The sequence below is a fragment of the Gavia stellata genome, chromosome 17 (genome assembly GCF_030936135.1).
Source record: "Gavia stellata isolate bGavSte3 chromosome 17, bGavSte3.hap2, whole genome shotgun sequence".
NCBI lineage: Eukaryota > Metazoa > Chordata > Aves > Gaviiformes > Gaviidae > Gavia > Gavia stellata.
The window spans coordinates 5,207,477-5,221,445 of NC_082610.1; the positions used below are offsets into that span (position 1 = coordinate 5,207,477).

At 40.3% G+C, this 13,969-nt stretch overlaps 1 protein-coding gene across 3 annotated transcripts in view; it reads left to right on the forward strand.

The window, feature by feature from the left end:
- NAV2 (neuron navigator 2) overlaps positions 1-13,969 on the forward strand; it is a 230,251-nt gene that overhangs the window by 206,606 nt on the left and 9,676 nt on the right. For 2 of the 3 annotated variants that reach the window (XM_059825934.1, XM_059825936.1), the window contains 10 exons: positions 1,466-1,549; positions 2,210-2,321; positions 2,814-2,959; positions 5,151-5,159; positions 5,557-5,729; positions 8,315-8,468; positions 9,003-9,162; positions 9,658-9,758; positions 11,596-11,691; positions 11,850-12,018. In XM_059825934.1, coding sequence (XP_059681917.1) covers positions 1,466-1,549; positions 2,210-2,321; positions 2,814-2,959; positions 5,151-5,159; positions 5,557-5,729; positions 8,315-8,468; positions 9,003-9,162; positions 9,658-9,758; positions 11,596-11,691; positions 11,850-12,018 — 1,204 coding nt within the window. The remainder of the gene's footprint in view (positions 1-1,465; positions 1,550-2,209; positions 2,322-2,813; positions 2,960-5,150; positions 5,160-5,556; positions 5,730-8,314; positions 8,469-9,002; positions 9,163-9,657; positions 9,759-11,595; positions 11,692-11,849; positions 12,019-13,969) is intronic. The other variant, XM_059825935.1, reaches the window with a different exon arrangement.

The window sequence follows — 13,969 nt, forward strand, 5'->3', positions numbered from 1 at the left end:
TGGCAGACTGGCTACAGTGCTGCAGTAGTCCGGTCTCCATCCTTACCCCTCTCCGCAGAGAAGGCATCTCTGGACTGAACTGCCTGACTTGGCTTTCGGAGTTCTGCTGTTGGGGTCGCACCCCAATCTCCAGAGAATCTCCACCTCTGTGACTTGCGGCATCGTTTTGCCTTAAATATCCACAAGGAAAATAGCGATCTAGTTGGAGGAAAATTTCTGCCTGCTTTCCTCTGTCTAAAAATCAGCTTTATATTTCATTTACTGTTTTCTATTTTATTTTACTTTTTAAGGTATCTTCCTAAAACTTAGGAGTGACATTCCAGGTTTTTTTCCATTCGTTGGGAAAATATTTAAACTTTTTGTGAAAGCTTTGTGGCGAGACTTACCTTAACTGTGTGAGGGTACGTGAAAACTATGAGTAAGTAACCTTATACCTGCTAATAATGGTCCATGTAAAAAGTCAAAGATTAAGTCTGATTTCAAGAATGAACAGCAGGAGATGTTTAGAAATATGGATGGATTTGTCTCTTTTTCCTCTCTACGTTTTGTGATAGGAGGTCTTTTCACGTCATTGCCTTTGCAATAGCTTGGGGACGTGGCTAGATAACCAAGGCCATCCTGCCATGCCTTTGTGGTATCAGGAATACTTTCAGGTGCAAGGTGTATTCCCTAAAGTGTCCTTTAAAAGCCTCAGTTACTTAATCTGTGAGATGTTTCCAAAAAAAATTGAATCTAATATATCTTTCTGTTTCAATGAAGTGGCAAAATGTGTTTTCCATTTGTCACAAAATCCAAGCAGCTGTAAACAACTGAGAAAAGTATGTGAACTGCATTAGTTTGAGATGTGGCTCTTCCAAGGACCTTCACTCCTAGGGATCCAGAAGGTGGCTTTGTTCTCAGATGTATTCTGGATGTAGGATTGCACGTTTTACAGAATGAATGAGAATTCCCAACCGGAAAAAAATCTCACTTTGCTGCTCTGTTAGAGTGTGTCTGAGAGAACTGTCCTGGCTGTTGAAATCATGGTAGCAAAGAAGTGGCTGTAGCAGCTGACTGAGGAGCCGCCACCAGGAACTCTCATCCCGATGTGCCAGGTCACAGCGTTACTCCTACGTCTGTGTTTTCTAAAGCGTGCCAAGCGGGGCATGGTTTATAGCCTAAAACGGCATCATTTCATAGTGTGCTGCTAGTAGTAGTTGTACATGAAAGGGCTGTCATTTTCTAAGATTCTGAAATTGGTCTGTTACCTTTCTAATTTTCCACAATTAATTTGTTCCTGGTAATTTGTTTGCAAACATTTTCACCAGGTATGCTCTGCTCACTTGGCCTTTTCTAATCAGCGTGATTTTCTCCGTGTCACACAACAAACAATGCAATGCAGGAGGCGGTCCATTGACGTACCTGCAGAAATATTCTTGTTTTGGGAGGAGGGAACCAAACTCCTTCTGTATGCTTTAACTTTCAGGCTCACCTGGTGGCAGCATTTGAGCAGAGCCTGGGGAACATGACGATCAGACTGCAGAGCCTGACAATGACGGCGGAACAAAAGGCAAGCTTGAAGAGTATTTGGTGAAGTCTTAACTTCTGTTTCCAGCGTTGTTGCTCGAGCTCCTTCTGTAGTTATGGGGGCGGGTGGAAAAACACATACACCATTTGCCTTAGTTTCCTCAATTGTGGTGATGTAAATATAGTAAAATATAATAAAAAGTGTAAAAGTAAAATTTATAAGTAAAATATAATAAAAAACTTTGTATAAAACACTCGTTTTCTTCACTGGAATGTTGTGACAACTGATCAGGTTCTTCCTGTAAACTGTTGCTTTGAACACAGGTCTTCAGTATTGCATATTTTCGTAATAAATTTCTTCCCAGTGCATGCACACACGTGCATGTTGAAGAGAAGCACCAAGAAAAATCCTTGCAAGACAGGCAAAACGTTGGGGTTTTGGACAGTATACTGGAATATTCATTTTTCGTGTATTACAGAGCATGTACGCTTTTTTGTATTATAATAACCAAGCTAATTTGCAGCCTATTGAGGGTGTGCTTCCCCAGGTATACCAAACCTCACTTTCATCTCTTTGTACGCATATAGTCCACAAATTCTCTATCAGCTACCAATGCTCAGATTGAAATGTGGCTTCTTTGGAGCAGTTAGATACCATCTGCGTTTTCCAACATATCACCGTTTGTTTTTTTTCTTATTCAAGGACTCAGAACTGAACGAGTTAAGGAAGACTATTGAACTACTGAAGAAGCAAAATGCTGCTGCCCAGGCTGCCATCAATGGAGTCATCAACACACCTGAGCTCAACTGCAAAGGTGAGAAGCAAGCACTACATTTAGCGCCTGTGCGGTGCTCAGGGGACTTCAGACCTCTTGGTAATATCTGATGTAACCATCAGAGATCAGCTTTGTCTCGTGACCATGCTCTAGTTAGTTGTTTTGGTATCGTGTGGGGATTTGAAAGGGGGATCTGCGTAAATCGTGCGGTCACTTCTGCAGAAGTAAATGGATGTGTTAAGACACACGAGGAGGCGTTTTAACAACGCTTTTCCACCTTCCGCGTGAGCTCACTGAATTTACTATAAGCATTTAGTAATTCACCCATCTAGACAGTGATGTGAAGCAGGAGGGAGCAGAGATCCCCATTTCAGAGCTGTCAGGCCCTTGGTTCTGTTTTCTTTGGTATTTCCAGTAATTTCCAATATAAAGCCTGAATGCAGTCTTATCTCGCTTCTCTTACTTATCCCAGTAATGTAACTTAGATGGTATTTCTTACATAATTTTGACACCACCTCCATTCGTATTCAGGACCTGGAGCTGCTCAACCCACAGACCTGCGGATCCGAAGGCAGCACTCTTCGGATAGCGTCTCCAGTATTAACAGTGCTACCAGTCACTCCAGTGTGGGAAGCAACATCGAGAGTGATTCGAAGAAAAAGAAGAGGAAGAACTGGGTGAGTGTATTTTAACAGATTCCGTGAGGTTTCTATAAAATTGTCAGAACATGCACGGTGCAATCTAGCCGCTCAGCTCCTCCTTCCTCCCCGCACACAACAGGTCAGCACAAGGACTATGCACCGTTTAAATCCTGTGTAAACTCTCTTTTGAAGGCTTAATTGAGTCGTAAGTGGTGTACATGCTTGTGTTGACTCTGCCTAGGATTGAATTTTAGCTCAAGAGCCAAAAGGCCAGTCTTAAATTAGAAATAGCTGTCAAAGATCAATTCTGGCCAAAAGTAATATGGTGTCCAACCCCTTAGGGAAAACTCAACGTCTGTCATTAAAGAAATCCACAATGAGACATCATTCTCACTTTTTTTTTTCTTTTTGGCTTGTAGGGCTTTTCAGTGAACACGTTAAACACTTTAAGAACTCTGTTTTGAACATTACAGTGGTGTTCTACAACAAAAAAATACCAATTTTTAAAAATTAATTGTGATGGACATATATTTTGCAAGATTTTGCAGTACTTACCTGTCATTTCCCATTCTTCCTTCTTTGCTCATCATGTACTGTGTACAAGGTACCCTGTACTGGAGGAAAGGTACATTATATTAAACTCCATTTTCAATTAGACCATAACTGCCTTAGTGACCTAGTCTGATTGTAGTTTGGACTGAAGTCCCTAGATCCTTTATTGTAGCCAGTAAAGCAATCCACCCCTTCCTTCCCACTGAATTTAAATCTCCCTGAATCTTTTGGGTGTACAGGTAAATCTGTATAGCTACAAAACATGGTTTGAGCTGGTAAAAGCTTGATTTGTATTTGCACAATATCCTCTCAGACATGTTTATGAAACTCCTGAACTGTAAGAAACAGCTTCCTGAGCAGGTTCTTGGTTTTATTTCTCTCTTATCCCGGTGGTTTCATTTCGATATCTTGCCAGCTCCTTCATAACAGCAGTATTTCCACTCTGGCCCTTAAATAATTGGTTGAATAGAAACAATGTCATCTCCAAATCCTTCTTGTGATGGGTTATACATTAGTTATAGACAAAGTAAATTGCTGTAACTTTTAAATTGCTGGCGACTCTTAATTTGCAACACAAGCCTTTTGTAACCATTAAGCCTTAGTTAAGACAAACACTTTTTAAATTTTTGCTTTAGCTTCTATTCTTTGTTACTGTAACCTAGTAGATATAATCCTACATTTTTAAAGAAGGTTAAGGAAACATCTTATTATTATAAAGAGAAATAAATAAAGTTTTCATGAAGTAGGACAAATAGGACAGTATTTTTATGTTGTTTTTAAAAATGAGTACATCATTGCTGTAAAAGGAAGGTGGAAATTAAATCAGTAATTTACTGAGAGAAATACGTAAGTCGAGTCTGATTCACACATTGTTTATTCCACAAATACTGAGGAAGTTCTCAGCCAAGATCTTTTTGTTATATATAGAAACAACAGAGCTGTCCATTCAGAGCTGAAACACCAGATTTTCAACATTTCTCACTGTAGGAGTCTTTTGTCTAGTTTAAAAATAACTTGCAGCTCACATTAAGCCAGCCTGTTTACAACATGTAATTTGTGACAGCGTTAATCAGTGTTCATACAGTCTCCTGAGTTGGAAGAGACCCATGAGGACCATCAGGTCCAAACCCTGACTCCACCCAGGGCAACCTGAAAGTTAAACCATCTCTCTAAGAGCATTGTCCAAACGCTTCTTGAACACTAACTGTTGAACTGTAACTTCAGGATAACATCAGTTTAATCCCATGAATATTCATTCTTTTTGTTGTTTGGAAAATGGCAGTCACATTAAAAAAGGTTATTTTAGTTGCAGGCAGGTAGAGAAGATTCAGTCTTTTCAGCTGGTGAAATACCTGTTCCTGCAAGGAGAAACACAATATTAACTTGGCTGTTAGCCAAAACATTCTGTCTGAGCTAAGGAGAAAATATAATTTCAGTAGTTAGAAGATCTGGGTCTGGTGTCTCCCTCAAGTAATGCAAAAAATGCCCGTATGTTGTTTGAAACACCTGGTTTTGGAAAATACAGGGTTCCAGTTTTAAAGTAACTGTTGGTCTTTGTTGATTATGGGTCACGTTTGTCTTAGAAATCCAAAGCTTTCCTTATCACTGGCTTTATCTGTTAAAACATGTCTTTTTTCCTTCCCCCACTTCCTTTTGCTTGCGCTTCTTCCGGCAGGTCAATGAGGTAAGGAAGACCTACTTTAAACTATGAGATACAAAGCTAACCCATCCATTTACATCACTAACCGTTTCAGCATCATTAACCTTGTCTGAGCCACGTTACATTACAGCTGCAAGTTGTTACAACACCGCTGTAAAGCTTGTTGCACTGAACAGAATTTGCTGTAAAATAGTTATCTTCAAAATAGGAAGCATTGATATCCAGTCCTATTGACCTTATTAATCTCATAAAATAGTTAAGGGAAAAAAGCTTTTTTATTCTTTTTTTACCCGTATTAAAATATATGCGAGTATGGCTGTATCATTTGGAGTATTTGCATGTTAGACTTTTTACTCTGTGGCTTTTTTTGCCTGGTTTCATTCTTAATGATGTGCCTACTGTTGTGGTCTTGTTTTTTCAGTTACGCAGCTCCTTCAAGCAAGCTTTTGGTAAAAAGAAATCTCCCAAGTCAGCATCTTCTCATTCAGATATTGAGGAGATGACTGATTCGTCATTACCTTCTTCACCAAAGCTACCACACCATAACTCCACTGTTTCAACACCATTGCTGAGAGCTTCCCATTCCAATTCTCTGTAAGTGATTTTTTTAATTTTTAAATGGAAAATGGAGTGGAAGGCATCTTGCTGCGTTGGTAGAGAAAAACAGAAATATCTTGCTTTGGAGAGATCCGATGTTTTCCATGCTAGCTTGACAGGACATCTCTAGGCCGCTTTACAGAAACAAGCAGAGGCAAAATGTACCCTACACCGTCCTGTCCCCTTTGATTCCTCCGTCTAAGAATCTGCGCATCTGTATAAGCACTACAAGAGTCTGACAGCTCTTCAGTTCCGTGCACTGCTAAAACCAGCTGGTCACCATGAGGCCACAGCGGAAGACGCAGTGGGCTGGACGGCATTGTCCTGTAGCTCAGGGCTGGTCTGTGGCCGCTGATCAGTCCTGCTCCCAAGCATCACTTACCTTATCTCCCCGGGGGGGCCGTGTTTTGCTAAGCGTTTTGGGTAAAATCCTTAACCCTGTCTTACTGGCAAAAGAATGAGCAAAGATCACACTTGCAACTACTGCCGACTTTGAATGTTCTGTAGTCGAAGGAGATTACAGGCTGAGGACAGAAAAGTTGAATTTATATATTCAGGGAATTAGAGCTCTGTAAGCTGACTCCCAACCCGGCACCTTTGCATTAGTGTCCAGGAAGCCAAAATCATTGCGTCGTTACTGTAGTATGATTTAATATTTTATTGGGGTGCTCTCTCAGCAGAACATACTGAGTATGAAGAGTGTTTATAACCAGGGTGACCTTGGAGTGCAGAATTAATTGGATCTCTTGCTGTTAATGAAACAAGCCAGGCCAAGTCTGGGATTTTGTTTTCTCTGTTGGCCAAAGACGGCACATATTGTACTAATCTGCAATGATGAGTTCCCAATTAAGTTGACAAATTCAGATAAAGGTAAGGATTTCCTGGAGAAACAGCATGGTTTAGTGATACAGCTGAACTCGTCTAACGGTTTGTGCCTGATGAGTGGAGATGATCCACTCCTCATTTCTTCTGTACCTCCCCAGCCACCTGTGCCTGGTCCTTCCCTTGCCCTGGCCCTGCTACTTCTCAGACAACTTCACTCAGCCGATGCAACATGCTAAATGGGGTGAAAAATAATTTGACAGAAAGGTGAACAGGATTTTTTTCCCCCAGGTTGCTGGGAGGGCTCAGCTCAGGGCTCTGATCAGCCTCTGATGAGTGCCAGAGCTGAATGAGATGTAGACTTTAAAGTCAGGACTTCTGCTCTGCTGCTTAACTCATTTTTATGTTCATGGGACAGTCACAGGCAATCTTGATGCTTTAGTTTGGCCACCTGCGAAATAAAGTTAAATAATTGCCTTACCGCACTGGCTTGAGTCTAAACTCACATTTTAGAATGTGCTTGGAAAACTTTGTAAAACAGATTTTCTGTTAATTCTATCAGTAGCTTCATCACTTGGGTAGGATAAATAAATACAGAAAGTTGTAAGAGGCAGTATTGTGAAACACATAATTATCAGACAGCCTTATGACCTTGTAGATGCCATGCAAAGCTTCCAGCCTGAGTTCAGATCACATGCATTTGAGTAAGTACCCAAACTTGAAGTTTTGCCCCTCGCTTTTTTTCACATGAAGAGGTGAAAACAATTGCAATAGTTTCCAGCCGTATAATAACGATGAAATGTTAGTAGCGGAAGATAATCCCCCGTGAATTTTTTTAAAAGCTTCTCCAGTCTCTCGAGCCTAATTTGGGGAGTTTCTGGTGACTACAGCAAATTGTGCTTTAGAAATCTAAGGCCAGAAAATTGTCAAATGGTGATCCCGTCTATCGTCAGTCAAAATGCTATGTGCATACGTCTCATGACCAAACATGAGAAAAAGAGTAAATATGTGAACTGCGGGAAGGCTAGAGCACAAGTCAAACTTGTGTATTTTGGCTTACTGGCTTTTTGATGGGGAAAACATCTCTCATTAACCTGATGTAGGGAGAAACATTTGAAATGAAATCTCCCTCAAAGCGTGCAGCTGTGTAGTTGATCTTTATAGAGATACACTTATGAATGTGCTGAAATGTTACTCACTCAGAATCTTTTTTTGTGGGAGGAGGGAAGGAAAATGCCACCAAAAATTTTTTAAGCATGAGTGCTTTAAAGCGAGCAGGAATTTATCACGCTTCAATAGGTGTAGAGTTCTAAAGCCCTCCAGAACAGTTCAGGGAAACCCAGCTGTGCACACCTGGTGAGCTTTAAATCTGTCTGTAAACTCATCAATCTCCAACCAACTGCTGTTACTGCCTGCACCCCCTTAATTTATTTAGATTTAGGCTTCAGAAGTTTTCCTTTATGGCAACTACCGTGAAAAAAATGAAGACTGTCCAATAGTAGGTGGCTTCCAGAATTCTGTTTCAGATGCTGATTAAAGAAAAATAACCCTCAGACAAACTTATTTCACTAGTCTCTAATGTTTCCATGACCTATTTAATAACCTAATTTATGGCATCACTAATCCAATAAGCCAAAACTGTTGCCTGCTTCCTGCAGAAAAAAAGGTTTTTTCCCTCCCTTACTAATAAATGATGGAGTAGCGCTATCTCAGAAGTAACAAATGATCTTGTTCAATGTCTATTTTTCAATCTTCTCCAGTATATCTGAATGCACTGACAGTGAAGCTGAAACGGTCATGCAGTTACGAAATGAGCTAAGAGACAAGGAGATGAAGTTGACTGATATTCGTCTGGAAGCCCTTAGCTCCGCTCATCAGCTTGACCAGCTTCGGGAGGCGATGAACAGAATGCAGGTAAGAAATAACCGCCCCGAATATTGCAGTCTGTGTTAATGTGTTGAAGGTTGGCCACCCTGTCACACGGTAAAGATCTGAAAGAAGGTAAATTTGAAGTTTTTGAATGCTTACTAAAAGTTATGTCTAGCTTTGTGCCAGTGTTAAACCTTGTACCTTCATTAAAAGTCAGCTTGAACACATGAATTCTGCTGCCCTCAACTCCGCAGCTGTAACTGTTTCACCCCTAGAAACCTACGGGGGAGATCATTTTGTTGACTGTCAGCAACGTCTCAAAATGTTCCCATGCTCTCCGCCTTAAAGTAGCAGCATTTCACTGTTTAGTGAATTCCCACATATTTATATTTTCTAGGATACTTTGAAAAGTTTCATGGAAGGGATGTCGTAATAATTAAAATCATTAATTTATTAAAATAAAATATTAAGAAAATGGCATTTCTGCTAAACTAGTATTTATTCTCAAGTTACTTACGCTGCTCTCTTTTAAGTGTACGATTTCACTGTGCCTTCTAACTCCTGACTTGTCTTTTCAAGAGTGAGATTGAAAAATTAAAAGCAGAAAATGATCGGCTGAAATCTGAAAACCACGGCAGCTGTAGCAGGGCTCAGTCTCAGGTTTCCATTTCATCCTCTCCGAGACATTCAGTGGGTCTCTCTCAACACAGTTTGAACCTCACGGAGTCAACCAGTCTCGGTGAGTTTAATGAGAAAGGCGGTGGGCAGGTTTTATCCTGTACTTGGAAGATTTCATTTGGTTAGCCATGGAAAAATGAAAGCGTGAAAATTATTAACAGTTGAGGTGTGGAAATATGTCAGGAGCTGGCATAAAGCCTTCTTTTAAAATGTCGTCATAGGTCTGCTACGCCCTAGATCGGAGTTATCCAATTATGACCTCAGCTGCGAAGAGTCATGTTTAAAGCCATTTAATGGTGTACATTTGCCAGGGGATATATCATAGGAAGGAAAATACAGAGTAACTGACTAATAATTTTCAATGACCTTCACTTTCTAAGAGTGATGCTGATATTGGGTAGGGAAGTCAGTAAACCTGGTTCTTACGTTTTACCTCTGGGTGGGTGAAGCCCCGATGCGTTGTGTTTGACTACAATAGCCGTGTTGGCGTAAACCAGAATAGTCGTCATTGTTATTAAGATACAGCTGTGAAGCTGTTGATGTTTTCTGTTCACAGACATGCTGTTAGATGACACTGGAGATGGCTCCGCCCGGAAAGAAGGAGGCAGGCACGTCAGAATAGTTGTCAACTTTCAGGATGAGATGAAATGGAAGGAGGTGAGTTGTGTTGTTTCATCCCCAGCTTTGAAATATTAGTGACTTTGGAATGGGGCAGAGAACTCAAATCCCACTTGTTTTGGAGGCTTTTATTTGCAAAAGATTTTTTTATCATTTTCTCCGCAAAACAGTTCATTGGCGTATCACTAGTGATAGCCAAGGCACTAAGCCCCCACTTCCTTGGGACTGCTGAGAGCCAACACCGCCAGTTCAGGTTGTCTCATGGACTCACCTGCAACAGCGTTTTATTTTACAGTTTCTTCTTGGCGCCATCAGCAATGACCATGAAGCATGTCGGTAACACGGGATTGCTAGACTAGACCATGTTTCGGCAGTGTAGGTGATCACCTTACAATTTAAGCCTTTCGGTAGTATCTCTGAAAACCAGGCCACCCTTTCATCGTCAAGGAGGTTAGCAGGCTAGTCTGCGCCTTGGGATAGCATCTGTTTAAGACTGATATGTTAAAAGCTGCACAAAGCTCCTGAGCCTTTCTGTTAAACCTCAATAAAATTTTAACTAATAATGGAAATGATCCAGCGTGTAGAGAGAAGGTGCGCTGAAATGTTATAAGCACCAATACTCCGCAAGAACTTAATGGATTCAAACTGGGAGATCTTACTGTTCTAGTTCAAGTTGTCTTCTCTGCTATAAGTTTCCCATTTTGAATGACATCTTTCAGATGTTCTCCCTTCTCCAGTGATTGAAAGAATCCTAATACCCAAATAAATTTCAGATACTGTAAAATTGCAGCCCACCTCATGTGTGTAATGCAGGCGTGAATGTACTACGCAATCTTTACCATGCACTGACCTTGCTATCTCACATTATGAGTACCTGTAAAAGTGTATTTAAGAAATAATTTCATGTCTTGGCGGGGGAGGGAAAGGGGATGGACAGACAGACAAAAATTTGAATAATCAGAAATAAAGTTGACTCAGCAGATATTTCCATTAAATACCAATTTTGCATTAATAAATTACAGCCCTGGATTAGCAAATTACCAGTAAAACTATATTGCTAATTCTGTTGGCCTCCACTGTGCTCACAGTCAGTAAGGTTACCACGTGGAAATGATGCCTTACGTTTCAGCTGAACTTGAAGTCTTATGATAGAAATCAGTTTTTCCCCAATGAATGTTTCACAGTGAGTGCAGCTATAGAAGAGTAGAAAAACGAGGTACGTTCTGGGTTTTTTATTTGCCTTAGAAATCAGAACAAAATTACCAACTAAAAGTGCTGTGATATACCGAACATAACACTCAAGTTGTTATATATACATGTATATAAAAAACTCTCTCTATATATAACTATATATACATATAACCATGTATAATTTTTATATATATACTTAGATGTCTATGTCCATGGCAGCATTTCTAGAAGTAAACAGGATAAACCTTGCAAATGCAACCTATTTGATTTTGAAGTCATGGAAAAATGAACATGCTGTGAACTTTCCTGCCTAGAATTTTTCTAAGAGTCTTTCTGTCTCTTTGCTAAGCTGTAATCCTCTCAGAGGTTTTTTAATTGTTCACGGATTGATTAATAAATACCTTTTACTTAACATTAGTACCACTTAAGTATCCTTTAGATTTGTGACTCCAGCACTGTAGAAGATGTTTAGTAGAAAAGACGGATTTCATATAGCGCTCAGAATTCACCATATAGAGTGGTAAAGATGCACCATAATTTACCAAAAAACCCAAAAACGAAACAAAAAAAACAACCCAAAAAGAACAAAAAAGGGGAAAAAAAAAAAAAGCCAGCATTTTAATTACATTAAATGATACAGTTAGGATTTATTTATTAACTTAAATTCGCATTTCTGTGCATTTAGGATTCGAGGCCCCGCACCTTCCTCATCGGCTGCATCGGAGTCAGTGGCAAGACCAAATGGGATGTTCTGGATGGGGTTGTAAGACGGTTGTTTAAGGTTAGTGAGCACAATTTGCTGTGTGCGTGAATTCTCCTATAAGATTTTGATGGTACCAAGCAATATTTAACTTGCTGCGATTATTACTGTTATAGCATAGAACAAAGCCACAGAGATTTCAGTGCTGCCTAAGTCTTCGTGTCCCTTTTTCCCCCTAGGAGTATATTATTCACGTGGATCCCGTGAGCCAGCTGGGACTGAATTCAGACAGTGTTCTGGGCTACAGCATTGGAGAAATCAAACGCACTAATAGCGCAGAGACACCTGAGCTGTTGCCCTGCGGCTATCTAGTTGGAGAAAACAACACTATTTCAGTTACCATCAAAGGTAATTACGCTTGACCTGTCTGTTGTAGTTCTCACTAATTACAGTTTTATCAAAGCTTGCTGTGTCAAGAAACTTAGAGGAGTAGAAACTTTTTACTGTGTTTCTTTTTCCCGTCCCTGCCTTTTATTTACTCGTTCCTTCTATTTTCATTTGATAGAGACAGCGCTTAGAGTGTGCTGAGTCTATAAATGCAGTATATGTTCAATCTGTAACAGTAGGAATAATTACACACACAACAGTTTTCTCCATACGTCTTGAACGGACGCCTGGAGTTGTCCTGGAGCAGACCGCACACCTCAAGGGATGCAGTGGAGTTGTTTGAGCAGCGAAGTACCTTCCAAATGAATAAAGCCTCAGAGTTTCATTGCCTCTTTGTAACAGCGATAGTTGTTATTTCCTTCACGCAGAGTAAAAAAGTTCTTGATGTAACTTGCTTGATTGGTCTCGCTGAAGAGTCTCTGCTTAGGCACCGGTAAGGTGGGATCCCAGAATTCATGGGACACCTTAAAATCCAAATGTTTTCAAAATGTATGGTTTTCAGAATTCTCATCAATCTCCTTATATCATCCTGATAAGAATTTAATGCTTATATTTCTCATACGGTTTCTCATTTGGTTTCTCAGGGAACCATTTTTATATGAAAACGATACTATGAAACTAGATTTGAGGGAAAAAGTCCTCAACCGCTACATTTTGAACGTACATCACTTTGCTCAAAGTTACCCCAGTGAAATCTCGAGCATGGATCTGCATACAGATGGTAGAGTGTTTGAGAGCATTGCCAAACACTCTGCAGCTCAGCTTTGAGATTTAGCTGTGGCGTTTGACTGAAAGTAGTTTGGGTTTTGAATATTGGTGTAAAAAATCAATTACCTTGGGTAGGACATCAGTGTGCAGGAAGACAAAAAAAGCCATGAAATGTCTCGATTTGCTGAGGCTTGATGTGAACCCAGGGTATTCTGCGTGCTTAGAATACGTTGGCCAATAGTAAATCCCAGCTGCAATGTTGCTGAAGGTCTAGCCGTATCTGTAAAGCTGCAATCTGATTTTATATTTCATTTGCATTGGCTTGACTTGTACTTTGAAGGTTCATACGTGATAACAGTTTTCAATAAAACAGAAATGTTATTTAATCAATTTATGGAAAATGACTTCCATGTACCTTTGAGATATAAAGCTGCCTATGTAAATATTTAATATTCCAAGTAACCACTGAGGTGCAAACATTTCTGTGTGTGATCTGCCAACTTCCCTTCCTGCTGTTTATTTTGAAGCACTGTGTATTTTTCCTGAGCCAATTCTGCCCGAAGTGACTGCTGACATTGCGCAAATGCTTATCAGTAGGAGTTTTATGTTAGAAGAGATAACTATCAGCGTACAGAGAAGGAGTTTAATTACAAGGGTTTGGGAAAGTAGGGGGAGTTGATGATAGCTGGGGGTTTTTTTGTCTAGTGATTCAAAAGTAAACAGGTACATTCTGGATGACTGCATACCGTACATGGCGAAATACTGCAAAATGGATGGCTTGCGTGTGAAAAACGTGGCCTGGAATCATTTGTACGGCAACTTTCATGGGGCCTTAGGCACTGGAGGAGGCAGCTGAGTACTTTGAAAGCTGGGAGAGCTGAAGGAGGATCCAGGCTAAGCCCACAGGTCGCTTCTGCACTTGTTTTACCAGCTCTGTGTGTGCTCCTCTCGACCACGGGGGATACCAGAGTGGTATCTCTGAAGTGAGAAACAGCTTGGTCAGGTCAGATCTAAATCTGTTGTTTCTAAGTGTTATTTCGGGGTTTTCTCCTACAATTACTGGGCCCGGGTACGTTCACAAAGTCACGTTTTTCCATTCTCCGGTTTGACTATCTAGTCATTTCAACTGATCTTGATTTGTTCAAACTCCGCTAACAGGATCGCTTTGCAGCATTACAGCTACTTAGTAAAAAAAAAAAAAAGC